The following is a 23,457-nucleotide window of genomic DNA, read 5'->3' on the forward strand; positions in this document are numbered from 1 at the left end:
TCCAATTTTGGCTCAGGTCTCATATGAGTCTGAGCCCTGCATCGAGCTTGCTGCTGTCAGCGCAGAGCCTGCTTCATATCTTCTATTCCCTCCTCTCTCTGTCCCTTCCCTGCCTGTGCTCTCTCTTTCTCAAAAATAAAAAAAATCCTTAAAAAAAAAGCTCTCTGTTCAAACTTCTCCAGTAGCTTCCCACCTCACTCAGAATATACCCCAAACACCTCCCTTAGGCGATGAGCCCTGAGTCTGGCCTCTGGCTTCATCCCCTGCCCCTCTTCTCTTCCCTCTCTCTGTTCCAGCCACACCGGCCTCCTGCATGCTGGCCCGCGTATGCCACGGATCTCTGCATCCGACGCTCCCTCTCTCTGAAACGCTCTTCCCAGATGCCACATGGCTCTCTTCCTCACTTCCTTTCAGGACTCTGCCCAAATGTCACCCTCTTAGAAGGGGAGCTGAGGGCCTTTCTCTGAACAACCCACCCAGCACGGTGTCCCATCTCCATTCTCCATCTCTTCACCTTGCTTTTCTTCGTTGACACTTGCCACCAGCAGACACACTGTATATGACTGTGTTTATCTATTAACTGATCAGCCAATCATCTATATATATATACAGCTCATGAAGACAGGGACTTTTCCTTGGCACACAATGAACAACCTATATCTCTATATATTTGTTGAATAACTGAATGGAACGCACAGACGGAGCAATAAGAGTGCAGACTCCTTTCCTCCTGTTGTCCTTTAGACATAAATGATTTTTCCTCCCCTGAACTCAGTTTGGATTTATCTTTGCCAATTACTCCATCATTAATCATTACTATCTTGTGAAGTTTCTTCTACTGCTACTCTGAATTGCTAGAGCTTATCTCCTTTGATTTAGCTTTTCAATTGCTTATTTATTTTCTCCTAAATGCATCATAAAACCAAGTAAAGACAGGAGAGGTACATTGTCTCTGGTTTTGTTTTCCTAGTTGACAATGCATGGTGCCCAGCACGGCTCAGGGCCTTGATAAATATTTGTTCACTATTGATATACAATGCTGTTACTTCAAGTAAATAGAGACAAGATGAAAAAACTGTAGCTGATTAGAGCGGGGTAAAATTGTAAGCATACTAAAATAATTACTATTCCAAAAACGAATGGAAGCAAGGTCCCAGCTTACTGGGAGAGAGGAAGGGAGGGAAATTGTGTGCCTCTGCACTGAGACCAGCAATCATTTATACACCTCCTTAGCTGCAAGAAGGTCATTCTGTCCCTTTTCCTCTAACTAGATAAGACAGCCTCTAAAAACAACGTCTGATGTCCGGTTCCTAGAAATGTCCACAGCATTAGCTCAGATAGTTGTGCTTTCTAAACACTCTTACGCGTAGAAGCTTGGTTTGCTGGCAATTCACCTCCACCCCCAGATTTTGTGCAACCAGCCTGGGAGCTGGTGAGGGATGGAGTTTATGAGACCCAGCTTCATCCAAGCAGCAGATAGTGTGATCTGACTTCAGCTGAGAAGGAGCCAGCCCCCGAAGTCTCTCAAAGGCTGGCTACATCTTTAGACAGGTGACTAACGGAGCTCCAGGTGATGCTGTGTCCAGCGAGACCACACCGGAACCAGAACCTGAGTATTATTAGGAATCGGGGCAACATCACAAAAGGAGTTGTTTTCAAAGGAGTATGATGTAGAAAGACAGTGTGACATAAGGCTTCCAGCCGTGCGGCAGGCGATACGACACGTGCGAAGACGGTGAGTAATGGCAAAACTGTTACCACTCCATCCCAGCTGCACTTACTCACATCACAGCTGTGATTTAAAGCCCGCTCTCAGGGTGCCTGGGTGGCTCAGTCGGTTAAGCATCCAACTTCAGCTCAGGTCATAATCTCACAGTTCGTGGGTTCGAGCCCCGCGTCAGGCTCTGTGCTGGCAGCTAGCTCAGAGCCTGGAGCCTGTTTCAGATTCTGTGACTCCTCTCTCTCTGACCCTCCTCTGCTCATGCTGTCTCTCTCTCAGAAATAAATAAAACATTAAAAAAAATAAAACCTACTCTCAAGCTAGAAGAGGGAGTGTGGTAAGTGGCTGAGGCATTTTGGGTCAAAGCGTATGCTGTTTTTCTCTCAATGTCTAGGTGTGGCCATTCCAAGGTAGCAAACATTAGGCAAACAAGATTTCATTCTGTTTCTGAGAAGGTCAAGATGCAAAGTGGGTCTCTGTTCTTACTCTACAAAGAATTCCTGGAGGCTCTTCCCAACTTTGCACAAATATGGGCAAGGCTTTAATCCTGCTTACCGTGTCTGCTGATAAACCGGATACAGCTTTCTACCACCAGAGGAATCGCCTGGCTGGAATCCTGAAAGGCCGAAGAGAAACATAGCATTAGAATCTTTAAACAGGCATAGCCCAGAGTCAGAGGAAAATGGGCTGGACTGTGCAGAACTCATCTCAGCTGGCTCAGTGGCCGGTCCTCAAAGAAGCATCTGGCCTCCTCCAAGCTTCAGAGCGTACACACAACCACCTACTTGGAAAGCCACACGGATGCCTTAAACTCAGCATGTCCTAAGTGCAACTGATCATCCTCCAGCTTCCTACCACAGCCATCCAATCAATCAGTCAATACGTGCTGTCAAGTCGGCTTCCTAAACATCTCTCAAATCCATTTACTTCTCTCCATCTCTACTGCCATCTCTGCTCCATCTCTACTTAGTCCCTACATCAGTATCTCAGTTCCCACCCTTGCCATCCTTCAGACCATGTTGTCCTTCCTTAATATAGTGGTGGGTGACCTCTCAAAGTGCACACCCTGTCGTTCACTTTCTAAGCTAACCTTTTTGATTGGCTTCTTTACACAGCCTGTGGCTCCAGGGTCTTGCCTTTGCCTTCAGCTTCATCTCCTTCTGCTCCTTCCTCCAGTCTCTCTGTTTCAGACATACCAGCCTAACTTTCCATTCCTTGGAGAAGTTCTTTGTCCTTGGCTTTGCATGAGCTGCTCCTGCTTCTGGAATGCTCTCCTCACCCGGGGATCCCAACCCTTGGGATCTCAGTGCAAGTATCACTTTCTTAGGACTGCTTCTCCAGACTCCCCAGATGAGATCAGGGTCCCTGTCTACAGGGTCTCAGCACCTTTTGCTTACCTCTCACAACCCTGACTGTGACTTAACTGTGTGGGTATGAATACCTCGTTTGCATCTGTCACCACCATAGCTCATGCTCCACAGGGCAGATCCTGTTAATTCTTGGATCACTAGGGCCGGCCATGATGTTCTTACATAGTAGGTGTTCAATTATTGTCAGTTGAGGGTATCAGCTGATGACCCAATGGGAGCAAGAGAAAGGGGGTTTACTTGGCGTAAAAGGTAGGAAAGAAAAACCCAACTCTGAGAAATGGTGGAAACTAATTGGTACTAAACTAAGAAGCAGGCCTCCCAGATATAAATTTTTGCTCTGCCATTTTGCTATACATCACTGCCATTTAACTTCTTTGGGCCTCAACTCGATGTCTACAAACTGGGGAGGGAATAGGTGGTGAGAAGAGTAACATTTCCTATTGGCACATGAACATTAGAGCTTACCATTTACAGAGAATTTACACAGGTGGTGGGTCATGTCCTAGGTGCTTTAGATAGACTGGTCCTGATAACAACCCCATGGGGTATGTATCCTTACTATCATCCTCATTTGACAAATGAGGAGATGAAGGCTTAGCCAGGTGAGATAGCTGCTTACAGTGACACAGGTAATAAGTGGCAGGGCTCGGATCCAAACCCAGGCAGTTTCCTTCCAAGACCGAACACCTCACTGCCACCCAACCCGCAACCTAGGAGCTCAGCAAATATTGCCAAGTATGTACGCCAAGCATTACTGAAAACCAGCAGGGTTTTATAATGCAGCTAAATACACAATCATTCAGCTACAAGGAAGAAAGGGATCAGGCAAAGGGCCCTAAACCTAGCTGAAAAGGGCTATAGAAGTTCAGGACAGGGATGCCTGGCTGGCACTGTAGATGGAGTGTGTGACTCTTGATCTCAGGGTTGGGAGTTTGAGATCATGTTGAGTGTAGAGATTACATAAAAAATAAAATCTTTTTAAATAACTTTTTTAATGTTTATTTTTGAGAGAGAGACACACACACAGAATCTGAAGCAGGCTCCAGTCTCTGAGCTGAGCCACCCAAGTGCCCCCTCCCCCAAATAAAATCTTAAAAATAAAATATAATAAGTAGTTTAGGACAGAGATTGCTTCTCAAGTGGGATGGGCCCTGTGGCTTCTGCCCCATTCACAGGTTTGCCTACATCCCTGAATTTTCAACTGGGGCCCTGGTCCACCATTAGGGAAGCAGCCGGGTCTCATGAGGAAGTCAGGCTGTAAGGCATGGCCTCTCGCTCCCAAGCTCACTGGGAAGGCAGGATGCTGCCACAGGGAGTCGTGGGTGCGCCAAGGTAGAGCTGGAGTCCGGAAGGTCTCAGTCCCAAAGGCTCATCTTCATGAGCCCCAACCCATCTGCTTCCTCCAGCTTTCCAGCTAGAGTAGCCAGTGTCTGCCCTGTTGTTGCCAGTCAGCCTGGGGTGATCTTAGAGGAAGGATCTGGGTCTATACTTCTATACTCTAATGAAGAGACTAGATTCCAGTATAAAAAAAAACAAAATAAAACAAAACAAACCTCTAGTTTTTGGAAGTTACAAAGTGGTAGCAGTGATGATGAAGTTAGTGATATGAGGGTTTGTGAAGTTTTTCTGGCCCTAGGCTTAAATTTAAAGACCCAGAGAGAGGCAGGTTGGGAAGCTCACAGATTACGGGCTTCAACAAGTTATGTGAATGCAAAGTTCTGCCTAGACTTGCAGGAAACGGACTATCAGTGGTAGTTAAGGGGAAGCATGCAGGGCTGCAGAAAGTAAGACATCAAACCTGCATGTCCATGGTTATCTGGGTACATCGGAAGCAGCCCAGAGGGATTATCTGTGGTGGACAAGAGTGGGCCAGAGATGGCCTGTCCTACCGCAGAATAGTATTTGCCTAGGCCCCACTGACCGGGGGAGCCTAAGACAGAGTCTAGTGGGAGCAAAAACTGGACAATGTCACGAAAGCCTCAGAAGCTCCTACTACCCTCCCCTCTCCTTGTAATGTTTCTGAGCTTTGTGTGAATTCATTCCCCCAGGATGCTCCTGTGGGGCCCCAAAGGTCCTCACTTCACCACTGATTTCGCAAACAGCTGACCACGCAGTGTCCATGAGTGTTCTTATGCTGTGTCCATCTCTCCCTTTCTTGCCCTCTTCTTCCCTCCTGCAATGTTAGAATTGATGTCCATTTAGTTCTTTAGTTCACAGTATTTTTGGTGGTATAATCCGAGGGTGGGGAGGAGGCTTTAAGGACAATTGGGACAAATCTCCATTCGATCAGATTAAGGGACCTTTAAACCAAAGGTGGAGGGAGAAAGATAACAGGCATGATTTGGAAAAGATGGTAAAGCAGGGGTCCTGTGACTGGCAGGAGAAAACAATCAGGAAGGTGGCCAGATAGTGCCTAAACATGCCATTGTTTGGTATAATTTCTCATGAGTGAGAGAGTTTGGATTTTTGCCGGGTACTGATCTGTTACATTGTTAGATTTCTGTTTTTACCAAGGGAGAAAATACAAGTCTACATGACTGATTAGATGTGGGTGATGGGAAAGAAAGAGGCATCAAAGATAATATTTGGGGTTTCAGCACCGTGAATGAAGAATGGAGGCTCCCCATCATGGGAAGTAGAGAAGTTGGGGAATGTGCTAAGGAAGTTAGACTGTGGTAGGGAGAAGGGTAGGCTGATGCAGGGAGGCAACGTCTCAACTCTCAAGCGGATACTCAGCCAATCAGTTCAAGATTGGATCCAAAGATTCAAAACAATGGACACTTAGGGAAGGAGAGAAAGGCTCATTTAAGCGAACAAGGCAACAAGGGAAGGAATACAAAAAGTCCAAAGAGGACCAAGCCTTGGGAGCGTGCCTACATTAGAGGCATGAAGAAAGACAGACAAGCAAAGAAGAGTCCGAAAGATGGGAAAGAGAAATGCTGGGCTTGAGGGTAGCAGAAAAAGCTGAAAAGTGGCAGTTGAGGCAGAAAAGCCTGGGATGGTTTGAACCTAGCCTTTGATAGGGTCAAAAGTGACTGGAACCTATTAGGGATCCTCAAAAACAAAAGCTACCAGACTCTTCCTCTTGTTTGGCTGACTTGCCATAAACAACCAATTATTTATTTTCTTATACAAGACCACTCATCTTCCCAGTTACTATTTCCCTGCCTGTCTATAGTAGGAAAAACTCCTCACTGATCCACCATTAGATCTGAGCTGCTGGAGACAAACCGGGGCAGCAGAAGGAAAACAAGGTCTTTATTTGATTGGGGTTTGGGGTGCATCCTGGTTCTTATGCAAATCTAGCACTAGACAATATGCTTTGCCTGGACCTGCCTAGACGCAGCAGGATACAGACCAGATGGGTGCGGCCGGCCTCCGACGGTGAGCCCAGCCAGGGGCGCCTGCTGACCCCCACACCGTGGTCTCTGCACTTGTGAGTCTAGAGTACGGGCTGGGAGGCCCTTGCACCTCTGCTCCATCTAGATGCAGGAGGCCCAGTTTCAGCCCAGGAACTGAAAGGAACAAGTGTTAAGTTCGACCCTGTTCTTAATGCTGAAGGGAAGAAAGCTGGCTCCCTCTTTAAGATACCCACCTATTAATTTTAAATGCAATAGATTATCCCTGGAAGGCACTCCATTCTTCTCTAGGTTCAAATGAAATTATGGGAGACGGGGCCAAAGAAAGACATAGAGGAGCCAGAGGAGGGAGAGATGCAATTAAATTTTTATAAATTAAAAAATGTATAAGTATATCTGACGGTGGTCTCCCTATAATGAGATCCAAAGCAGAGAAAGGGAAAAAGGAATAGTGACAGCAAAGCTAAGCTGAGTGAGAGCTGTGTCGGCCGAGTGTCCCCGCTGGACTGCCTGGTGAGCCGAAGCAGTCAGAGGGGCTGGAGACCCTGTTGCGGCCGCTGACACAACAGAAGCCATGTGCCTTCTACATTCGAGCATCTCCTGGTGGCTGCAGCCATTGTGAATTACCCAAAATGATTTTTTAAAGCCTGGACCAGTTTTTCCCCTGAGTAGACGCAAAGACGTTTCGGAGCTCTCTCTACCTCCTCCCTGTTAACTGCCTGCCACGTAGCCGGTATGAGCTTCGGGGACACAAAATCATTTTAGTATGTGCCATAAAATATAATTAGGAAGTCATATTTGCCACTGGAAAAGCAACTTCAATTAATTTTTTTCTTTTTTAGATTATCCACTGATGTGCATTACCCAGGCCCTGCCTTCCAACATCCTGCCCTGACACGGGTCAAGCGAGCTGGCTGCCCAGTGTCAGATTTTAATACAACACTGAAAATCATGTGAACCAGCACGGGGTTGAACATCAGTTTCCTGATCATCCTCAGATCAGGCTCATCTTTGCATTTTTAGAAATACATCGAGGATGACCGCACCGCCAGAAACAAACAAAAATCCACACACTTAAAGCAAGCGTGTCCGCTAGAGGTGATGACCTCGAGGTGAGCTGCTGTGAGCTGCTCTCATGTGGAACTTAGGTACAAAGCGTGAGGCCTCCTTCGCGGTTTCCTAGAGAAGTGACACCGCGGGCACAATCTGCCACAGTCAACCACATCTCTAGCAAGGAAGAGGGTGAACGACTAGGGGAGGAACAAGTCAGAAAGGCCATGGCCGTGGCCGCATTGCTAAGGCAATCAAGTTGCCATAGTGGTAAACGTATTATGACTGAATGGTACGTCCCAAACATAGGCAGGAAGTCAGGAAAGTATCATGCCCACAGTAGGCTTCCAGAAATGTCTATGGGACATAATCACCTTCTCACCTGACCAGCCTGCCTCTTGCTGGGCCCTTACCTGCTTCCTTACAGTTGAGCTCCGCCTGCAGTTGACCCCACCAAAGTAGAGATGACCCGAACCAGCAATGGGGAGAAAAAAGAGATAATGGGATTAAAAACAATCTGTGTGTTAGTTAATGAAGCAAGTCATGCTGTTCAACTCAGTCCCAGGCCCAGGCCCCCAGAGATCTCTGAACTCACTGTCTCCCACCATTCAAAACTAGAAGAGGTGGGAATCAAATATGCTTGGGTTAGACAATCAGAGGATGTCTCTGTCTGCAAGGAGACACTCTAACACCAAAGGAAGACACAGTGTTCATTCTCTTGGAAATCCTTAGGGAGCAATTTTCCTGGAGTTTCAAGGACAGAGCAGTCGGACTGGAAGGAACCTTGGTGATCCTTCAGGTGAATGCCTTTCAAACTCTTTTCCAAGGGAATCGAACTCAGACACAACTCCCCAAGCATGGAGAACAGCACCGCTCTGCCTGCAGTGCAGGAAGTAAGGCCCAGAGCCTGGCTGCTGGCTCTCTCTGCCCCTTCCACGAGGCTGCTCTCGAGGAGCCTCTCTGGAATCCTAGAGCTCCTTGGGTCTAGTGGGCTGCTCTTTCTTGTCTTATAGATGGGGGAACTGGACTTGGAAGGAGAGCAGAGAGCAGTCCAAGGTCACACAGCCTAAGGGGATTCAACCTAGCTTGTTTTCCCTCCCATACAGCTTTCCACAGATATGGGGCTTCAGGTGAACTTACATTAAGACTATCACCAAGAAGATATATTCCATGAAATTCCATGATCCTGGTTCCCTCCAGTCAACGAGACTGGTATATTAATGGGACCTTTACTGTAATCCACAATGACAAACGATGAAAGCCAAATGAAGCTATTTCTAAATAATGAGCCTCTAATTGTAAATGGCCTCATGATTATTGTGTGTGTGTTGGCAGATAGAAGTGGTTGATATAATGGGCTAACCCAGGTCTCTAAGGAGTCTAGCCCATTAAAGCTCTTTCCCTGGTTAAATCAGCACATTTTTAGGCATCTGAGAACTGCTGGCTGGCTGAACGCCTTGCTCTCCGCCAGCTCACGAGTTTTCTCATAGCAGCTACATGACTGGGAGGGAAAATATTTGGCTGGGGTCGGGGAGGGAGGGGAAGGTGGGGACAGACTGGAAGCATGCTTGTACAACAGGCAAGGATTTCTACCGATGCTGTTTGGCAAGCCAGTGCGATGTAGTATTTCATGATCCAGCAACAGCCACTAATTAGGGGCTGTCATCTTTTCCATACATAAAATCTCAGATCAAATGCTATCTCCTGATCTTCCTTCTCTGGTCGGAGACTTCCCCCAAACCACATGCTGAAGTGTAGCAGCTAAGGCTAGGTTACCAGGATCCTCCAGAGGCGAACACTTCCTTTCCTTGGAAAAGCCGTGGCTTTGGGGTCTCTGGAATGACTTCAGCAAATAACTCCCTTTATTCCACTCCGCTCTGCTCTCTCCCCGAGTCACGGCAGACCCCATTTCCACTTGAGGCCAGATGGGGTCAGCAAGGCGAAGGGAAGGAAGCAACCCCCGCCCTAGTCCCCTCCTTTGCAAAGGCATCCAAAGCCTTCACACTTGAACTCCACGGCTCTTTCCCCGGGCTGGGCTGGGATTGCTCTACCCCACGGGCCTCTCTTCGTCCCTTCCCAGGGCTGTCCCAGGCCACACCTACCTGGCCAGACTGCAGTCTGTCCGCTGACCTGTTGGAAAGACAAAGGCAAAAAGCTCATGTTGAAGCAGAAGGGGCCAGAGAGGAAGACTTGCTGCCAGGAGTTCCCTGAAATGCCCTGCCCGTCCTCCCAGACAGCCGCCAGCATCACTGCGCGTCGTGACTGGCCTTCCAGGGAGAACAAGAAGAGAAACACCCAGAGCCTCCTCCTGGGCAAGGGGTGTTTCTAATGCTTGTTCCCAGGGCTGCTGGTAGGTCCCTAAAGCCTACGGGTGCGAACCCTGCTTCCCAAAGGGAAAACAGGGTGGCTGTAGGGAACAATAGCAAGGCGGATCCTATGTTAGAGAACAAATTACTAGAAGCCTTCCCAGAGGTGAAATCCAGCTTGTCTTCTGAGTGGGTGTGTGTATGTGGGTGTGTGTGGGAGGAGGGAGGGAGAGACTTGCTTGCTCCTGAGTAAAGAACACACGAACAAACACACACACATGAACACATACACATGAACACACACACACACACACACACACACACGGTGAGAGCGGCAAGAAGGAAGGAAGAATTGTTTGGGGGTGGTGGTGGAGGGAGAAGATAAGAACGTTCTAGTTTTAAATCCATACAAAATTCTCTTAGGTTGGGCTGGGGTGGCAAGGGGAAACGAGATTTAATTGCTGTCAAACTGTGGTTCTCAATCCAACAGCAGGCCCTAAGATCGTGTTTAATGGGTCACAGCCTGCTTTAAAAAATGAATCTCTTAAAGTTCATGAGAAGAATTCTTCTATTTTTAAAAAATACATGTGCCTATGTACATGGGCCATGATGTAATCTACTTGCTGTCTTTGGATCCACAGTTAACCAAGCGTGGTCTTGATTCCCTACAAAGCAATCTGATAACCCAAAAGTAACGATTTTCTTAGATGTCCGTTTGCCAGAGCAGGGACACCCACGCAGGTGCTGGGCTGGGGAAGAGGTCATGATCCACGCTCCTGGAAAAACAGCTCCAAGGACAGGGAAGGGCAGGGGAGGGCAGGGCTTCTTCTTGCCTTTAAAGGTTACTAATTGTTGATTACACTTCAGCTCATCCTGAGCACTGTCCTTCCCCACCCCAAACAGCCTCTCATTACTAAAGGCTCCGCTTTCATCTGCAAAAATATTATTCTGAGGCATTATTGTCAACATCTGTCCCATTTCCATTCTGGAATATTCATACACATCAATTATCCTTCTGTGACAAGAACAAGGGGCTCTTGCATTATGGTGACAAATACATTCGGAAGGCAGGGACATGATGACTTGCACACAGGAAGATCTGCAGCTATTTTTTCCCTTATTGGTAGAACTTGTCATCTTTAGATGGAGGCAATTTGCAGCACTAATGAACGGTCACCAACCTTTGCCTCTCCACAGTGGCAAATCTGGTGCAAGTATGTGTGTGCAGTCCCATTCACACACACACATACACACATTCTCTTTCTCACACAAACACACACATTCCCAAGGTCCTGCTCCCCATCTCATTTATGGGCTATGCATGGATCATTTTAGCAAAAAGGAAATCATGGTTATAATTCGCTTCAAATAGTTCTGGGCTTTCTTTCCTCTGATTCCCTACGAAGCAATCTGATAACCCAAAAGTAATGATTTTCTATAAGCAAAGCCAGGATCTCAGTGCCCGAACCTGTTTTAGCCTGAGTCCCTTGGGTGGCGGGGAGGAAAGAGAACAGAAGTTACCTAACAGGCATTCTTTACATAAAAGAAAATGCCTTTACAATCACAAGATCAAAGATCCCAGGGATAAAAAGAATTCATCACCTGGGGGAACTGTCCAGTGCAGGAGGAGGGGAGGAGAACAAGGCCAGAATGGTGGGTGGGAGGCTCTGGTATGAAAAGTGTAGCTCTGATTCCTGAGGCGGATGAGCCAATGAGCGCCATATGCTTTTTCTACACTGCAATTTGTCTGAAGAGCGCTCAAGAATTTGCTTTAAAATGTTAGACCTCTGTGTAGTTTTGCTTTTCTCTGGTGTTACCACATACTGCCTGTAGCTTTCTGGTCCCATTTTAAGTGACGAGATGGGCAGGGCAGGGAGGAGGGGCCGGGCATTCAGAGGCATCCCCATCCTGGGAATCCCATTAATCACAGGACGCTGAGAGCTAGGCAGGACCTGGGCAGGGTGCCCAAAACCCCAAGGAAGCTTCTCTTTCAACCTTTGCCTTCTGTTTGACAGCCGAGGAGAGAAAGTCCAGAGTGTCAGTCCAGTTTCTCTGCTTTGCTACTTTCAAGAGTCTGGTTAAAATCATCCTTGACTCATGGATGAGATGGGCCCTTCGGTACCATGGCCTCTGCGTGGCTGAGGCAGAGAGAGCTGCCATTTTGTACCAGGACCCTCCAAAGCAGAAGGAAAGCGATGCTCTGACCTGACACTACAGAAAGCGGCAGTCTGTGGGTTCCTCCTGCCTTTGAGAAGCCTCTCGTCTCCTCAGAGCAGATGCGTTCTCACCTCACTGTCCCTGCCTTCCTGCTGCAGCCTCGGTCCCGCTACAGCGGAACTGAGAGTTTCAACAAAGCGTCTGGAGAGCAAGTAACCCATCAGCCCTTTACCCCAGCCGTGGCAGAGAAGGGGGACAGGGTGGAGGGCAGGCACGCTCCATTTAAACAAATAAGATGATGCACATTAGTGCTTCATTAAGCACCGGCCTTCTCCCATTACTCAGGCAGTCATGTGGGGCTGTGTGCTTCACAGCAAACAGGCTAGGAAAAGACATGCATTCACATAACCAGATCAGGCCCATGGGGCTTAGTGGGGAGGCTCAGCCCTACAGCTCGGGGCTTGGCCTTCCCCCCCATTACCAAACCTCTAGCAGAATTCCTACACTCACTTTCTCCCAGGGTTTTCTGGAGAAGGTCGTGCTTGGCTTGGAGCTTGGTGATGAGGTTCCTGCCTTCCAGGTACTCCTTCATTTTCTGTAAGGGAGGAGGAGAAAAGCAGTCAGACTCCTGAAGGAGAAAAAAAAAAAGAACACCCAGATGCTCAGCTGTACAATTCCCTTTTCATAAGAGGGCATTTGGTTTCTGACCCAGTTTCTACTAGGTTCCTTTTTTATTTCTTTAAGGCCTTGAGCATCTGGACAGCTGCTGATTTCCATGCTGGATGGGTACCCTGGTCTGTGCTCTCCTGGGAGCCAGCTCCACATCGGCTAGTGTAGGAAACTGCCTCGCAGAGCCCCTCATCCATCTCTTTCAGTTCCACTGGAGAAGAACAGGGGGTGGGGGTGGGGTGGGTAGACTCACTGAGCCCAAAGGCTCTTGGTGTGAGGACATACACCTGCCACTCGCCACCTGCATTGACATCTGGCTCCACGTGGGCCCCTCCCAGGGTGCATTCCAACACACTAGGAGCAATGCCAAGGGCGGGCTCAGCCGCTGCCTAAGCCGCAAGCCAGCAAGCAGAGCATCTTTTGTCTGAGCCATCCCTTAATCAGCTTCCTCCTCTATTCTGCACAGAGTGTTTGTGGAAGGCTTGGGGTTTCTGAGCTGCCAGAGAGAGAGGCTATACCACTCCCCATCCGTACATACAGGTAATGGCACTTCCAAACACAACATGAGGTTATGGAAATGCGCTCCCAGCGGCTCTAACAGTCAGAAAGCAATTACTGTGCTGGAGTTTCTGATGTGACCTCTCTCTACCCCTGTCTGCTTGGGGAGACACTCTATTTCCCTGGACAATTCATCAAATCTTCCAAGCAACACTATGAGCTATGATTATCACTGTCCCCATTTTACGGATGAGGGCACCAAGGTTTGGAGAGATTAAACAGGCTGCTGAAGGTCAAACTGTGAGTGAGTGGTGGAGCCAGTGTCCAGACACATGGAGTGTGACAACTGGGCGTGTGTGCTCAACCATCGTGAAGGCACACTCCATCCATCAGGGCGCGCAACAGAAGGAGAGGCAGAACAAAACTTCGTGGTATTAACTCTTTATATATGTGGAGCAATTCAAGGGTTTTCAGAGCCCATTAGCACATCTCCTCTCCCTTGACGTGCACAGTGACTCTGTAGAGCACGCCGGAGAAGACATCGTTGTTCCCTTGTTACAGATGAGATGATCGTGGGAGAGGGGTGTTGCATCGCAGATATGTGCCAGCCTGGAAGTGGTAGTGCCAGGCCTTCGGAGTTTTAACACGGGCGTCTTTCTACTCTACCCTGCAGCCACACACAGCAACTTTCCTTTGCCTTGGTTGTCTCCTGGGTCAGGGGTCATCTGCCCTGTCTATGCTCAGAGGCAAGATGGCAGTGTTTCCCTGAGTAGGATCCCTGAGTGACTCACTGCTGACACATGACACAGTGGAGAGGGTAATAGATTAAACATTTTAAATCATTAATACTTGTCCTTTCTATGTATTAAACAAAACGTATAATTGTACATCAAGCCTCTGATTTTATGGCTATTACCACTTAGGAGGAAGGCAGAAAAAAAAGGTGAGAAAAATGTGAATTACTTTTACTCTATGCCTTTCTGTACAGCCTAAGCTTTTAACCAAAGGTGTGTATTTCTTCTCTCTCTCTTTCTCATGTAGAAACAAAGGAAAAAAACGTGCTTTCTCTGGGATGCACATCCTGGCCCTCCCATGCTCACCCGGATGCCCCTGCATGTGCCTCTGCAACTCTCACACACCTCTGGCCCGGGGGGCTTGTCACTCATGCATTTTTGTCTTCAGACTTCCCATTCCCTGGGCTCAGCGTCATTATTCTTTGCATCCCTGATCCTTACTACCACACCCAGAAGACAGTAGACACTCAATAAATGCTTGAAGGAGTAAAGAAATGAAGAGCCTCACTCTCTTCTGCTAGAACCTTCCTCGGTGGTCACAATCCAAGCCCCCAAGTGTGCCCTTCCTCTCTAAACGAAGTATAAAACAAACAACAACAAATCCTATACCAAATCATGGCTGTTGCTTCACTCGTGACCAGTTTCCTGAGCTCCTTTGTGCCTTTGCACGAGAACAGGCTCCCTTGTCACCTTCCCCTTTCCATCTGTTCCAGCTGTCAGCTCACCTGCTGTCAGTCTGCCCTGGGCGATACCCTAATCCCCAAACAGCGCCTAACTGTGGGGCTGGGAACGGGACCCAGAGGGGAAGAGCCTGCAGGAAACACGCACTGCTAACACCTGAACCCTCAAAGGCCCCTCTTTGGAAGGTTATCCCAGGAGACTCTCAAGGGTTCCTAATGAGGAAAAAATTCACCGAGAAACTGTAACCCTTAAAACCAGACCAGATTGCTCAGAAAACAGCCAAAAGTCTCAAAGGAGACGGATGCAAATTCTTTCCCCTCACTCATATTTCTGCTTGTGACTCCAGTAGTCATTTTCTCCTTCATGTCACAGTCTGTGAGTTCACTCTGGCTGTCACTTGGTGAACCACTGAAACAAGTAACCATCTGATAAAGACGTATGGTAGGTTCAGGTTCCACGAAACCATGCAGGACCAAAAAGTGTGTGGAGGTTGACCTGCATCCCTAACAGTGGAGACACGGCTGCAAGTGTTCCATGTGGGTAAGCCAGGGATGGCAGGGGAAAGTCATCCCAGAGTGCACAGGCACCGTATTTGTCACCTCCCTGTCCCCCACGGTTAGTTAGCACTCGTCTGAATGAGACAGAAGCTGGGAGAAATAATCTGGCCTTGCTGGCAGAAGACTTCAGCTGCTGACCGGACACACAGAGAGGAGCCAAGGCAGCTGAAGTCAAGGAAGGCACTTATGCCTTTTTTTTTTTTTTAAAGCTTATTTATTTATTTAGAGAGAGAGACAGAGACAGTGGGAATGGGGGAGGGCAGGGAGAGAGGGAAGAGAGAGAATCCCAAGCAGGCTCTGCTCCGTCAGCACAGAGCCCAACTCGGGGTTCAAACTTATGAAACCATGAGATCATGACCTGAGCTGAAACTGAGAGTCGGATGCTTAACCAACTGCACCACCCAGGTGCCCCAGGAATAAGTGGCTTTTTGATGACTTCTGGAGACCAGGAGGCCACGAAAAGAACAGTTGTGCATTATCTCAAACTCCCTTCCTTGGTGGATAAGGGTCACTGTCCTTACTTAAAGTATGTTCCAATATAGGTAACTCTTTCTTTCTTTCTTTTCTTTCTTTCTTTCTTTCTTTCTTTCTTTCTTTCTTTCTTTCTTTCTTTCTTTCTTTCTTTCCAGTCTTGAGGTCTTTATTTTTTTTTTACATTTATCATGCCATGAATTCATAGGGAATGGGCTCCAGCAGCTCAGGCTCCTTTCCATTGGTTCTCACGAAGTGTGCTTCTCACGAAGTGTGCTTCTCTGGGTGGGGCAGGCTGGCGCTTCAGCTGAACCCAAGTACCCTTCTCCTTGGCTTCCTTCTTTTTCTGATCATTTTCTTTTACATGCTTCAGGAAGCTGTCTTGGCTCTTTGAGTGCTTAATATGCTCAATATGTACATTAATTCTCTTAGCAAGAATCTTTTCCTTAACTTGCTTGTTTACGATGATGCCAAGAGCATGCTGGGTAACAAGGTACACTCTTCCAGTTTTGCCGTGGCGACATTTGTGGGGCATCCCTTTTTGAACAGTGCCCATTCCCTTGATGCCCACAACATCACCTTTCTTGTAGATTCGCATGTATGTTGCCAAAGGAACAACTCCATGTTTCCTAAAAGGCCTAGAGAACATGTAGCAAGTGCCCCTCCTCTTTCCCTTTGTGTTGGTCATTTTGGCGAATTACTGGAAAATGGCAGTTCCGTAGGTAACTTATTTCTTTCACTCCTTTCTCTGCACCTTGCTCCCCCACCCCAAATAATTGAAAGTAAAGTCACTAATCTTGAATTTTCATTGATGGAGGAGAAGAGAAAGGGTAAGACTCTCTGCTAGATCACCCAAATGATAAGTGTATACGTTCCCAATACACAATCTGACAAGAGCCATTACCCCACCTCCAAATTTTACACTCAATATTATAAAAACTAAGAATTTCTTCAAAAAGTACGAAAGGAGGCAAACAATCTATTGGGTGGTTCGGTTTTGTTTGCCACCATGAGCCTTCAATTCAGATTTTACGATCTCGTTAACTTATTTCTTAATAATTCCTAACTGGTTATTATCAGTCAGCATGAGTTTTGTTTATTGAAAAGTATTAATGTAACAGTTTTTTTTTTCTTTTCAGAACCCTCCCCTCCTGACAGACATTTTTGTCTCAGTAAAATGAAAGAGTCTCAGTTGGGATACTGTCGTCCTACCGCTTACTTTGGGCAGGTCACTTAACCCCTAGCATCTTAGTTTCCCCATCTGAAAAATGAGGATAATAATTTCTTTTTTCCCAAGGTTGTTTGAAGATGAAATAGGATAACGAGCATGACTGTGATGATTAGCATTTGGTCCAGCCAATCAGCCAGTGGTCAAGAGTACTCCTGGTACCTGAATCACCTGCTCAGATAACCTAAACACAATCCTCCCTCAACTTCTTTGCTTTGTGCTAATCTGTAAGACAGCTGAATCAAACAGGTTTCTGGCCTTAAAAAAAAAAAAAAAGAAAAAAAAAGTAAGAGGCACTAGAATGCTCTTCAAATTTAACTTAAAATAGCTCTTCTCTTTGATAACACAGCAGTATAAAACTCATGGACCTTGTTTATGCCTTGCATTTAACCTGTGTGAAGTGTCCACTGCTTGCAAAGGAGAGGGGAAGGTGGGAGGAGTGAACTATGTCTACCCTGCCCCCATGCACGGAGACACACAAATGTCACTGTGAGGTGGCTGCTTCCCCACCATCCAGGCACACTGACATTTCTCTCTTCTCTGTCAATTTTTAAAGTAGGAAATGGCTGTCAGACAGAATATGTAACAGTGAACCTGTAAATGGGAGCACATCTCCCACTTTGACAGGGCAGGGGCTAAGTAGGTACCTACTTAGCACACATTTCCCGAGTACCTGCAGGAGAATATCAAGATAAAAAAGGATCTTCAGGGTGCCTGGGTGGCTCAGTTGGTTACGCATCTGACTCTTGATATCAGTTCAGGTCCTGATCTCAGTCTTGAGATAGAGCCCTGTGTCGGGCTCTGTGCTGACAGCATGAAGCCTGCTTGGGATTCTCTCTCCTTCTCTCTGCCCTTTCCCTGCTCGCACACACCCTCTCTCTCAAAAATAAATAAATAAACATTAAAAAAAAGATTAAAAAATATCTTGGACCACATCAAATCTAGGATTCTAGAGCACTACCCCAATGGCCAAGGTCCCATCTCCTCTCCTATGACCTTACCAATTCTGTCCCCAAGAATTCAGGCAGTCTATCTCTGTTCAGTTTATCAGCCATAATCTTTAACTCCTTCTTTACTCCATCCCCTACACAAAAACCCCAGACTCCAACCGTCATACAAGGAAATACTTAAGAGAAGTGCCAGCCTTATAGGCTTTGGCAGTCCTTGGCTAAATAGAAAGCATTACTACCCACGAGCAGGGAATTGGTTAAATAAATGATGGCACATCCATTTGTACAATGGAATTCTGTGTAGCGATTAAAAAAGGAGGCAGGGGCGCATGGGTGGCTCAGTTGGTTAAGCTGCTGACTCTTGGTTTTGGCTCAGGTCATGATTTCACAGTTTGTTAACTCTGAGCCCCACATCTGTGTGGACAGCGGGAGCCTGCAAGGGATTCTCTATCTCCCTCTCTCTCTGTACCTCCCCACTTGTGCTTTCTCTCTCAAAAATAAATAAACATAATTAATTAATTAATTTAAAAAGGAGGCAGTATCTTTGGATTAATATGAAAAGAACATCCAAAAAAAATTAAGTGAAAAAACAAAAGTGAAGAACAGTATAAATGGTATACTTCTTTTAAAAAATGTTTACTTACTTATTTTGAGACAGAGAGGGAGAGAGAGAGAGGTGGAGGAGGGCAGAGAGAATCCCAAGCAGGATCCTCGCTGTCAGCAAGGAGACAGATGTGGGACTCGATCCCGCGAACCATGAGATCCTGACCTGAGTCGATGTCGGAGGCTTGACCAACTGAGCCACCCAGGCTCCCTGATTTCATGATATTCCTAATGTAATTTTATTGTATTAAAGGATATGTCAGTGGTTGCCTATGCACAGGACATCTCTGGAAGGACACAGAAGAAATTGGTTTCAATCACTGGCAAAGGAGAGAGGAATCGAGGGTCAGAGATGGGTAGAAGCTTGACTTTTTCTGTATGCTCTTTTGAATTCTTTACATCTTAAATAATTTTTTTAAAATAACCACTAAAAAAAGCAATGGGATAAAAAGTTGACGTTGCTGGATTGTGTGTTATGAAAGATGAATGACATAAATCCAAGGAGATCAGGAAACATGGCCTCACTCAGGGCAAAAGAGAGGATAAAGCTGCCAGGCTCTTTCTGAGCCTTTCCTTCACCTCAGTTTCGTCAGCAGAGAGTGGAGAAGAAAGAAAGTGGCTTGAGGCCAGGTGACTGGAATTCTAGTTTTAGCCCTTGCGGAGTCCCTTGGAACAGCTACCCAATTTCTCGGCATTTGGGTTCTTTCTTTCTTTTTAATCTTTCAAATGGGAAGGTTTGGTTAGATGGTTTCTAAAAATCACTTCAAGCTTTCCAATTCCGTGCTTATTTTCTTAGGACTTCTGCAAACAGCTAACCTTTATAGGACATGCTTCAAACTTCAATTGACGTCATCTGGGCAGATCGATCTGATGACAGCGGAGAACAACCCAATAGCAGCCCCCTGACTTTCCAAAAGAAGGAAGCTTCTGGAATGCATTCCTCTGATGTTTTCAAAGGGTCCAGAGAAAACCAAGGGCAACGTTTGTGGGGGCAAGAGACCAGGAAACGCCTGTCTGCAGTTGTGTGGGCTTTGTACGATTTGGCAACCGCAGGCAGCCAGGCTGATACGCAACTCCTCTTTTTTTGAATGTCCATTTCACCACCCCCCCAAAAGCCTTGCTATCCTGAAATGAATTATTTGATGCATTCCATGCCCCAGTCACAAAAATGCTGAACTTTCTTGTAAATGCATTACTACCCAAAAAGTGTTGCTGTTAGCCAAGAAAATTGGCACACAATTTTGGTAAGTAGCGCCCTGGCCACAAAAGACAGGAAGTGGGCTAGGGGACATCAAGGGCATTCAGACAGAGGTGAATGGGTGGGCAGGATTTGAGAGGCCACCGGTCTGACTATGGTTGTCCCTGCTCTTACTAATGGTCACCTTTGAATACACATGTCACAGTTTCATTGAAAGCCAAAAACTAATTCTGACAGGCTCAAATACAGATTTTTTATGTCCAAAATTCCTTACTTAAAAAAAAGAAAAGAAAAAGAAATCTTCCGCAATGTAATGAGATTGGTCATTAAGTAGCGTTATATCTAAGCAGTCCAGACAGACCAGCTAAACAATCCTATTATTAAAAGCCTCTAGAGTGTTTAACACCCTCCCGAGATAAGAAAGCTCAGGGCAGCGACACAGCCCTCATGGTAGACAAGACGTTCTCGTCCTGTCCAGCCCAGGCTGCGTATGGCTTTTTGCTTTGCACAGACTGCTCTCTCCTCGAGGAAGGCCATTCTCCTCTTAGCTCCCTGCCTGGTTCACTCGTCCCTCGAGATCAAGCACAGAAGTCACTTTGTGTGCAAGGTTTCCCCAGCTCCATACATCCCTGTTGCCACTCATGCATGTGCGCAGGTATGTGTTGCAAATTTTTTATATCTATTTTTTGATTGCAGAAATCAATCTATTGTAACTGTTTGGAAACATATGAAACGAAAACGAAAGTTCTTCCTTCAGACGGCCAATCCTATCATTCCCCTCTTCGTTTTCCTACCCTTGGCCTTTCCGCATCTTAGTTAGCATGGCACATTGGTTAGTCTGGCACATTGAAGATCCTAGATTAACTATTAAAGAGTAATTCAATAATGATTAATGAAGAAGATAATAATACTTGTGGGGATATTCAGCCATTTATAGAGCACTAACTACAAACCAGGCTGCGTGCTAAATATTTTTAGCGAATAAATAGCAAATTCATTTTTAGCACAAAAATGAATGAATGGGCCAAGGTATTGCTCCAATTGTCCCATTATTTTCCTGTGTAGATTTTAGTATTTCACTCATAAATATACTTAAAGAATGTTACGATGAAATGAATTAGAAAAATATTAATCACTTGCTAAATGAAAGCAGATTGTAAAAAAAAAATATGTACAGCAGTATCCCCTTTTTTTGTAATAAATTATAAGTATACTCTCATATATATGTTTGTGTGTCCAGAGAAAAAAAACAGGAAGAGAATATATCCTAATACTGTCATCTCAGGGTAGTACGATTATGGATGATTTTTATGTGCTCTTTTTTGTTTCTCTATTTATATCTTAAGCATGCTTTGCTTCGTATAACAAGAAAAAAGTTATTTTAAAAGAACAATACTGTTCAATCACTCCTTTTCAACACTCTTCTCTAGGATTTAAAAAAAAAAATCAAAAGAATTCTTAGTTCACTAAGTAAAAAACCAGATTTCTTTTTTTAGAAAAGATAGCAAATCACTAGTGTTCTTAATGGAGAAAGGGCAGTGTTCAAAGAGGAATTAAACAAATTGTTCCAGTTGGAGGAAAAATTCAATTTACTGCATGCAGACTGTGTTTCTTGACTGAAAAACAAGTTAATTCCTTTCATTCAGAATCAGTATGCATATTCACTGGCTATATTTCATCTCACATCTGCAAATTTAATTTCTCCTTTCTTGGTTGTCAGAAGATTAGAAAATAAATTTTAGCCCAGGCAATGAATCCTACTTGGCAAGCTCAAAATAACTTAATTATTAAAAAGCAGCACCAACGACCAGCCAGCAGCCTTCCAGAGGGCTGTTCATACTACTTAAAGAAAATAGGGTCTATTTGTCTTAAAGAAGCCTCGGAGATGCACAAATAACAAAATACAATGTTTTGAAAGTCCCTGTAGCCCGACAGTGGTACACATGACCCATCCTTCAGAATTTCAGCCGTAATTATGAAAGATAATTTCTCATCAACAAAAATGAGGAAATTAGGTCATCGTGGCACCTAGAAGAGATTATAGGCTTTAGAAATCAGATATATGCTAGCCAGAATATTTGGATGTAGCTCCCAAGAACCAAGAAGTGAAGTCCTCCCTTTGTGACACCCTATGGCTGAGAAGGAAACTTTCCAACAGAAGCCTACCAGCTGCTTAAAAAATTCTTAAAAAAAATAATTTCCTGGAAGTGTACTTGGGAGCACTCTTCTCTTGGGGGTAGGGTGTCCCTGTTAGACACATTCAACTTGTAGATATCTGTGTCGTTAAGTGTAGGAATGGTCTCTGAATATGCCCAGATCCAAATAAAGATATTCAAAGACTATCCCTTCAACGCCTGACAAGGATTCTGGGTTCTGAGTACCCCCCCGTGTGCTGCGGGGGATCCCCAAGAGCCATCGAGCCCCCTCACCGTGAAATAGAACTGCTCTGTCTCTTGCTGGTTGGCTCTCCTTTTAGCGATGCTGGGCTTGCTCATGAAGGTTTCTGACACCGTGGACTTGACAGATTCCATAGAGTTGCTGTACTGGAAGCAGTCAGATACATCAAAATCCTCGACAGTCACAATGTCCTGGATGGTCTGTAGAGTGGCCTCCATTGTCTTCTTTACCTGTCATGACAAGGGCCAGCATAGCGCGTGAGGGGCAGGCTGCGGAAGAGCCGGTGATGGGGGAGCCTGGAGCTGCGGGAGGGGAGGCTGGAGGGAATGGGGGCTGCCGCCGGGAGGTGCTGCCCCACTTCCCATCAGATGGTGCTGAGTGAATTGCATGGATACTATACAGTGCGACTCTCTCTGGTAAGGACCGAAAAACCACCCCTGCCTCAAGCTATGTATTTGACCCAGCTCTTTCGGTTAATGTTTACTTTTAAATTTAATATTAGCTCTTGGCTATAATGGAAGTGTTAGTGAAGAGAATAAAACAAATCCAAACCAACCCCATGATGTAAAGAGCTAGTTAAGACATAAGATGGGCCTGGTCCTGCAATGCCCCAGGTTCCGTTTCAACAAATCAGCGCATTTGTTTCCCCACTCACCAACTAAGTGACCCATCCCCAGTCCTTCCTGATCTTCCTGACTGACTGAGATGTCAGGTAAGAAGTCACCAGAACACAAAAGAGAGAAGCTGGATAATGAATCATGCTGCCCTTTTGAACTAGCTGTGGAAAGCAAGTGCTCTGGGCATGGAAGAAAGTCCCCGTTTTTTTCAAAGACGATGGAGATGTTTTAAGTGTCAAAGTCAAAGGCCCCCGTTTGTTTGGAAATGCTGGAAAAAGGCAGGCATGAGGGGGTGGCTTCAGAGACACAATATTGTTCACACAGCTGCCAAGTGCCATTTTGATTAAATGTGTACGGGGCGGGGGGAGGGGGAAAGCATTTTGCAAAAGCTCAAAATAGAGCTCAACCTTTGGCAATGTAAGAGCAACTTCCTGGAGTTCAAGGGCAGGATGTAGCAGAAGGGGAAAATCCAAGGCTACATTTGGCTAGGAAATGTTTGCGGCAGCCCGGACATTCTCTGCATGCTCCTTCCACCTGCTCCCAGATGGGCAGCAAGAACGAGGGTCAACAGGGAAACTCAGAGGGTGGCTGCAAGTCTCCTAAGCAGGAAACTCACCTCTTCATTCTCAATCTTCAGGGTGGACAGACGAGACTGCAGTTGCTGGCATCTCTGTACCAGCTCGCTCTGGACGGGCTGCTGGGCACAGAGCTGGGAAGCCTGCCAAAAGAAAGCAATACCAGGTCAGGAAGAGGACACAGTTCTTTTGGCGGTTCCAGAGTCCACTGTTAATAAAAGTACTCATGTTTAAGCCGTAAGCCTCACGGTTTCTAT

At 46.1% G+C, this 23,457-nt stretch overlaps 1 protein-coding gene, 2 long non-coding RNA genes and 1 pseudogene across 11 annotated transcripts in view; 2 read left to right on the forward strand and 2 right to left on the reverse strand.

Moving 5' to 3' along the window:
* Positions 1-2,248, forward strand: part of LOC144238259 (uncharacterized) — a 4,670-nt gene extending 2,422 nt beyond the window's left edge. Inside the window, exons 4-5 of the long non-coding RNA XR_013337048.1 lie at positions 1,548-1,735; positions 2,115-2,248. This is a non-coding gene — a long non-coding RNA (uncharacterized LOC144238259). The remainder of the gene's footprint in view (positions 1-1,547; positions 1,736-2,114) is intronic.
* The window catches only part of SRGAP2 (SLIT-ROBO Rho GTPase activating protein 2), a 243,244-nt gene that overhangs the window by 35,788 nt on the left and 183,999 nt on the right, over positions 1-23,457 (reverse strand). For all 9 annotated transcript variants that reach the window (XM_077772041.1, XM_077772039.1, XM_077772040.1 and 6 more), the window contains exons 8-13: positions 23,242-23,343; positions 22,041-22,238; positions 12,473-12,557; positions 9,602-9,629; positions 7,913-7,937; positions 2,276-2,336 (exon numbers count right to left, since the gene is read on the reverse strand). In XM_077772041.1, the coding sequence (XP_077628167.1) occupies positions 2,276-2,336; positions 7,913-7,937; positions 9,602-9,629; positions 12,473-12,557; positions 22,041-22,238; positions 23,242-23,343 (499 nt within the window). The remainder of the gene's footprint in view (positions 1-2,275; positions 2,337-7,912; positions 7,938-9,601; positions 9,630-12,472; positions 12,558-22,040; positions 22,239-23,241; positions 23,344-23,457) is intronic.
* Positions 9,762-14,256, forward strand: LOC144238258 (uncharacterized). Its single transcript, XR_013337047.1, has 3 exons — positions 9,762-9,849; positions 13,098-13,171; positions 14,171-14,256. It is a non-coding gene; the product is annotated as an uncharacterized LOC144238258 (long non-coding RNA).
* Positions 15,799-17,123, reverse strand: LOC144238236 (large ribosomal subunit protein eL21 pseudogene; annotated as a pseudogene).

This window comes from Crocuta crocuta, unplaced genomic scaffold, assembly GCF_008692635.1.
Source record: "Crocuta crocuta isolate KB4526 unplaced genomic scaffold, BGI_CrCroc_1.0 scaffold318, whole genome shotgun sequence".
Classification (NCBI taxonomy): Eukaryota; Metazoa; Chordata; class Mammalia; order Carnivora; family Hyaenidae; genus Crocuta; species Crocuta crocuta.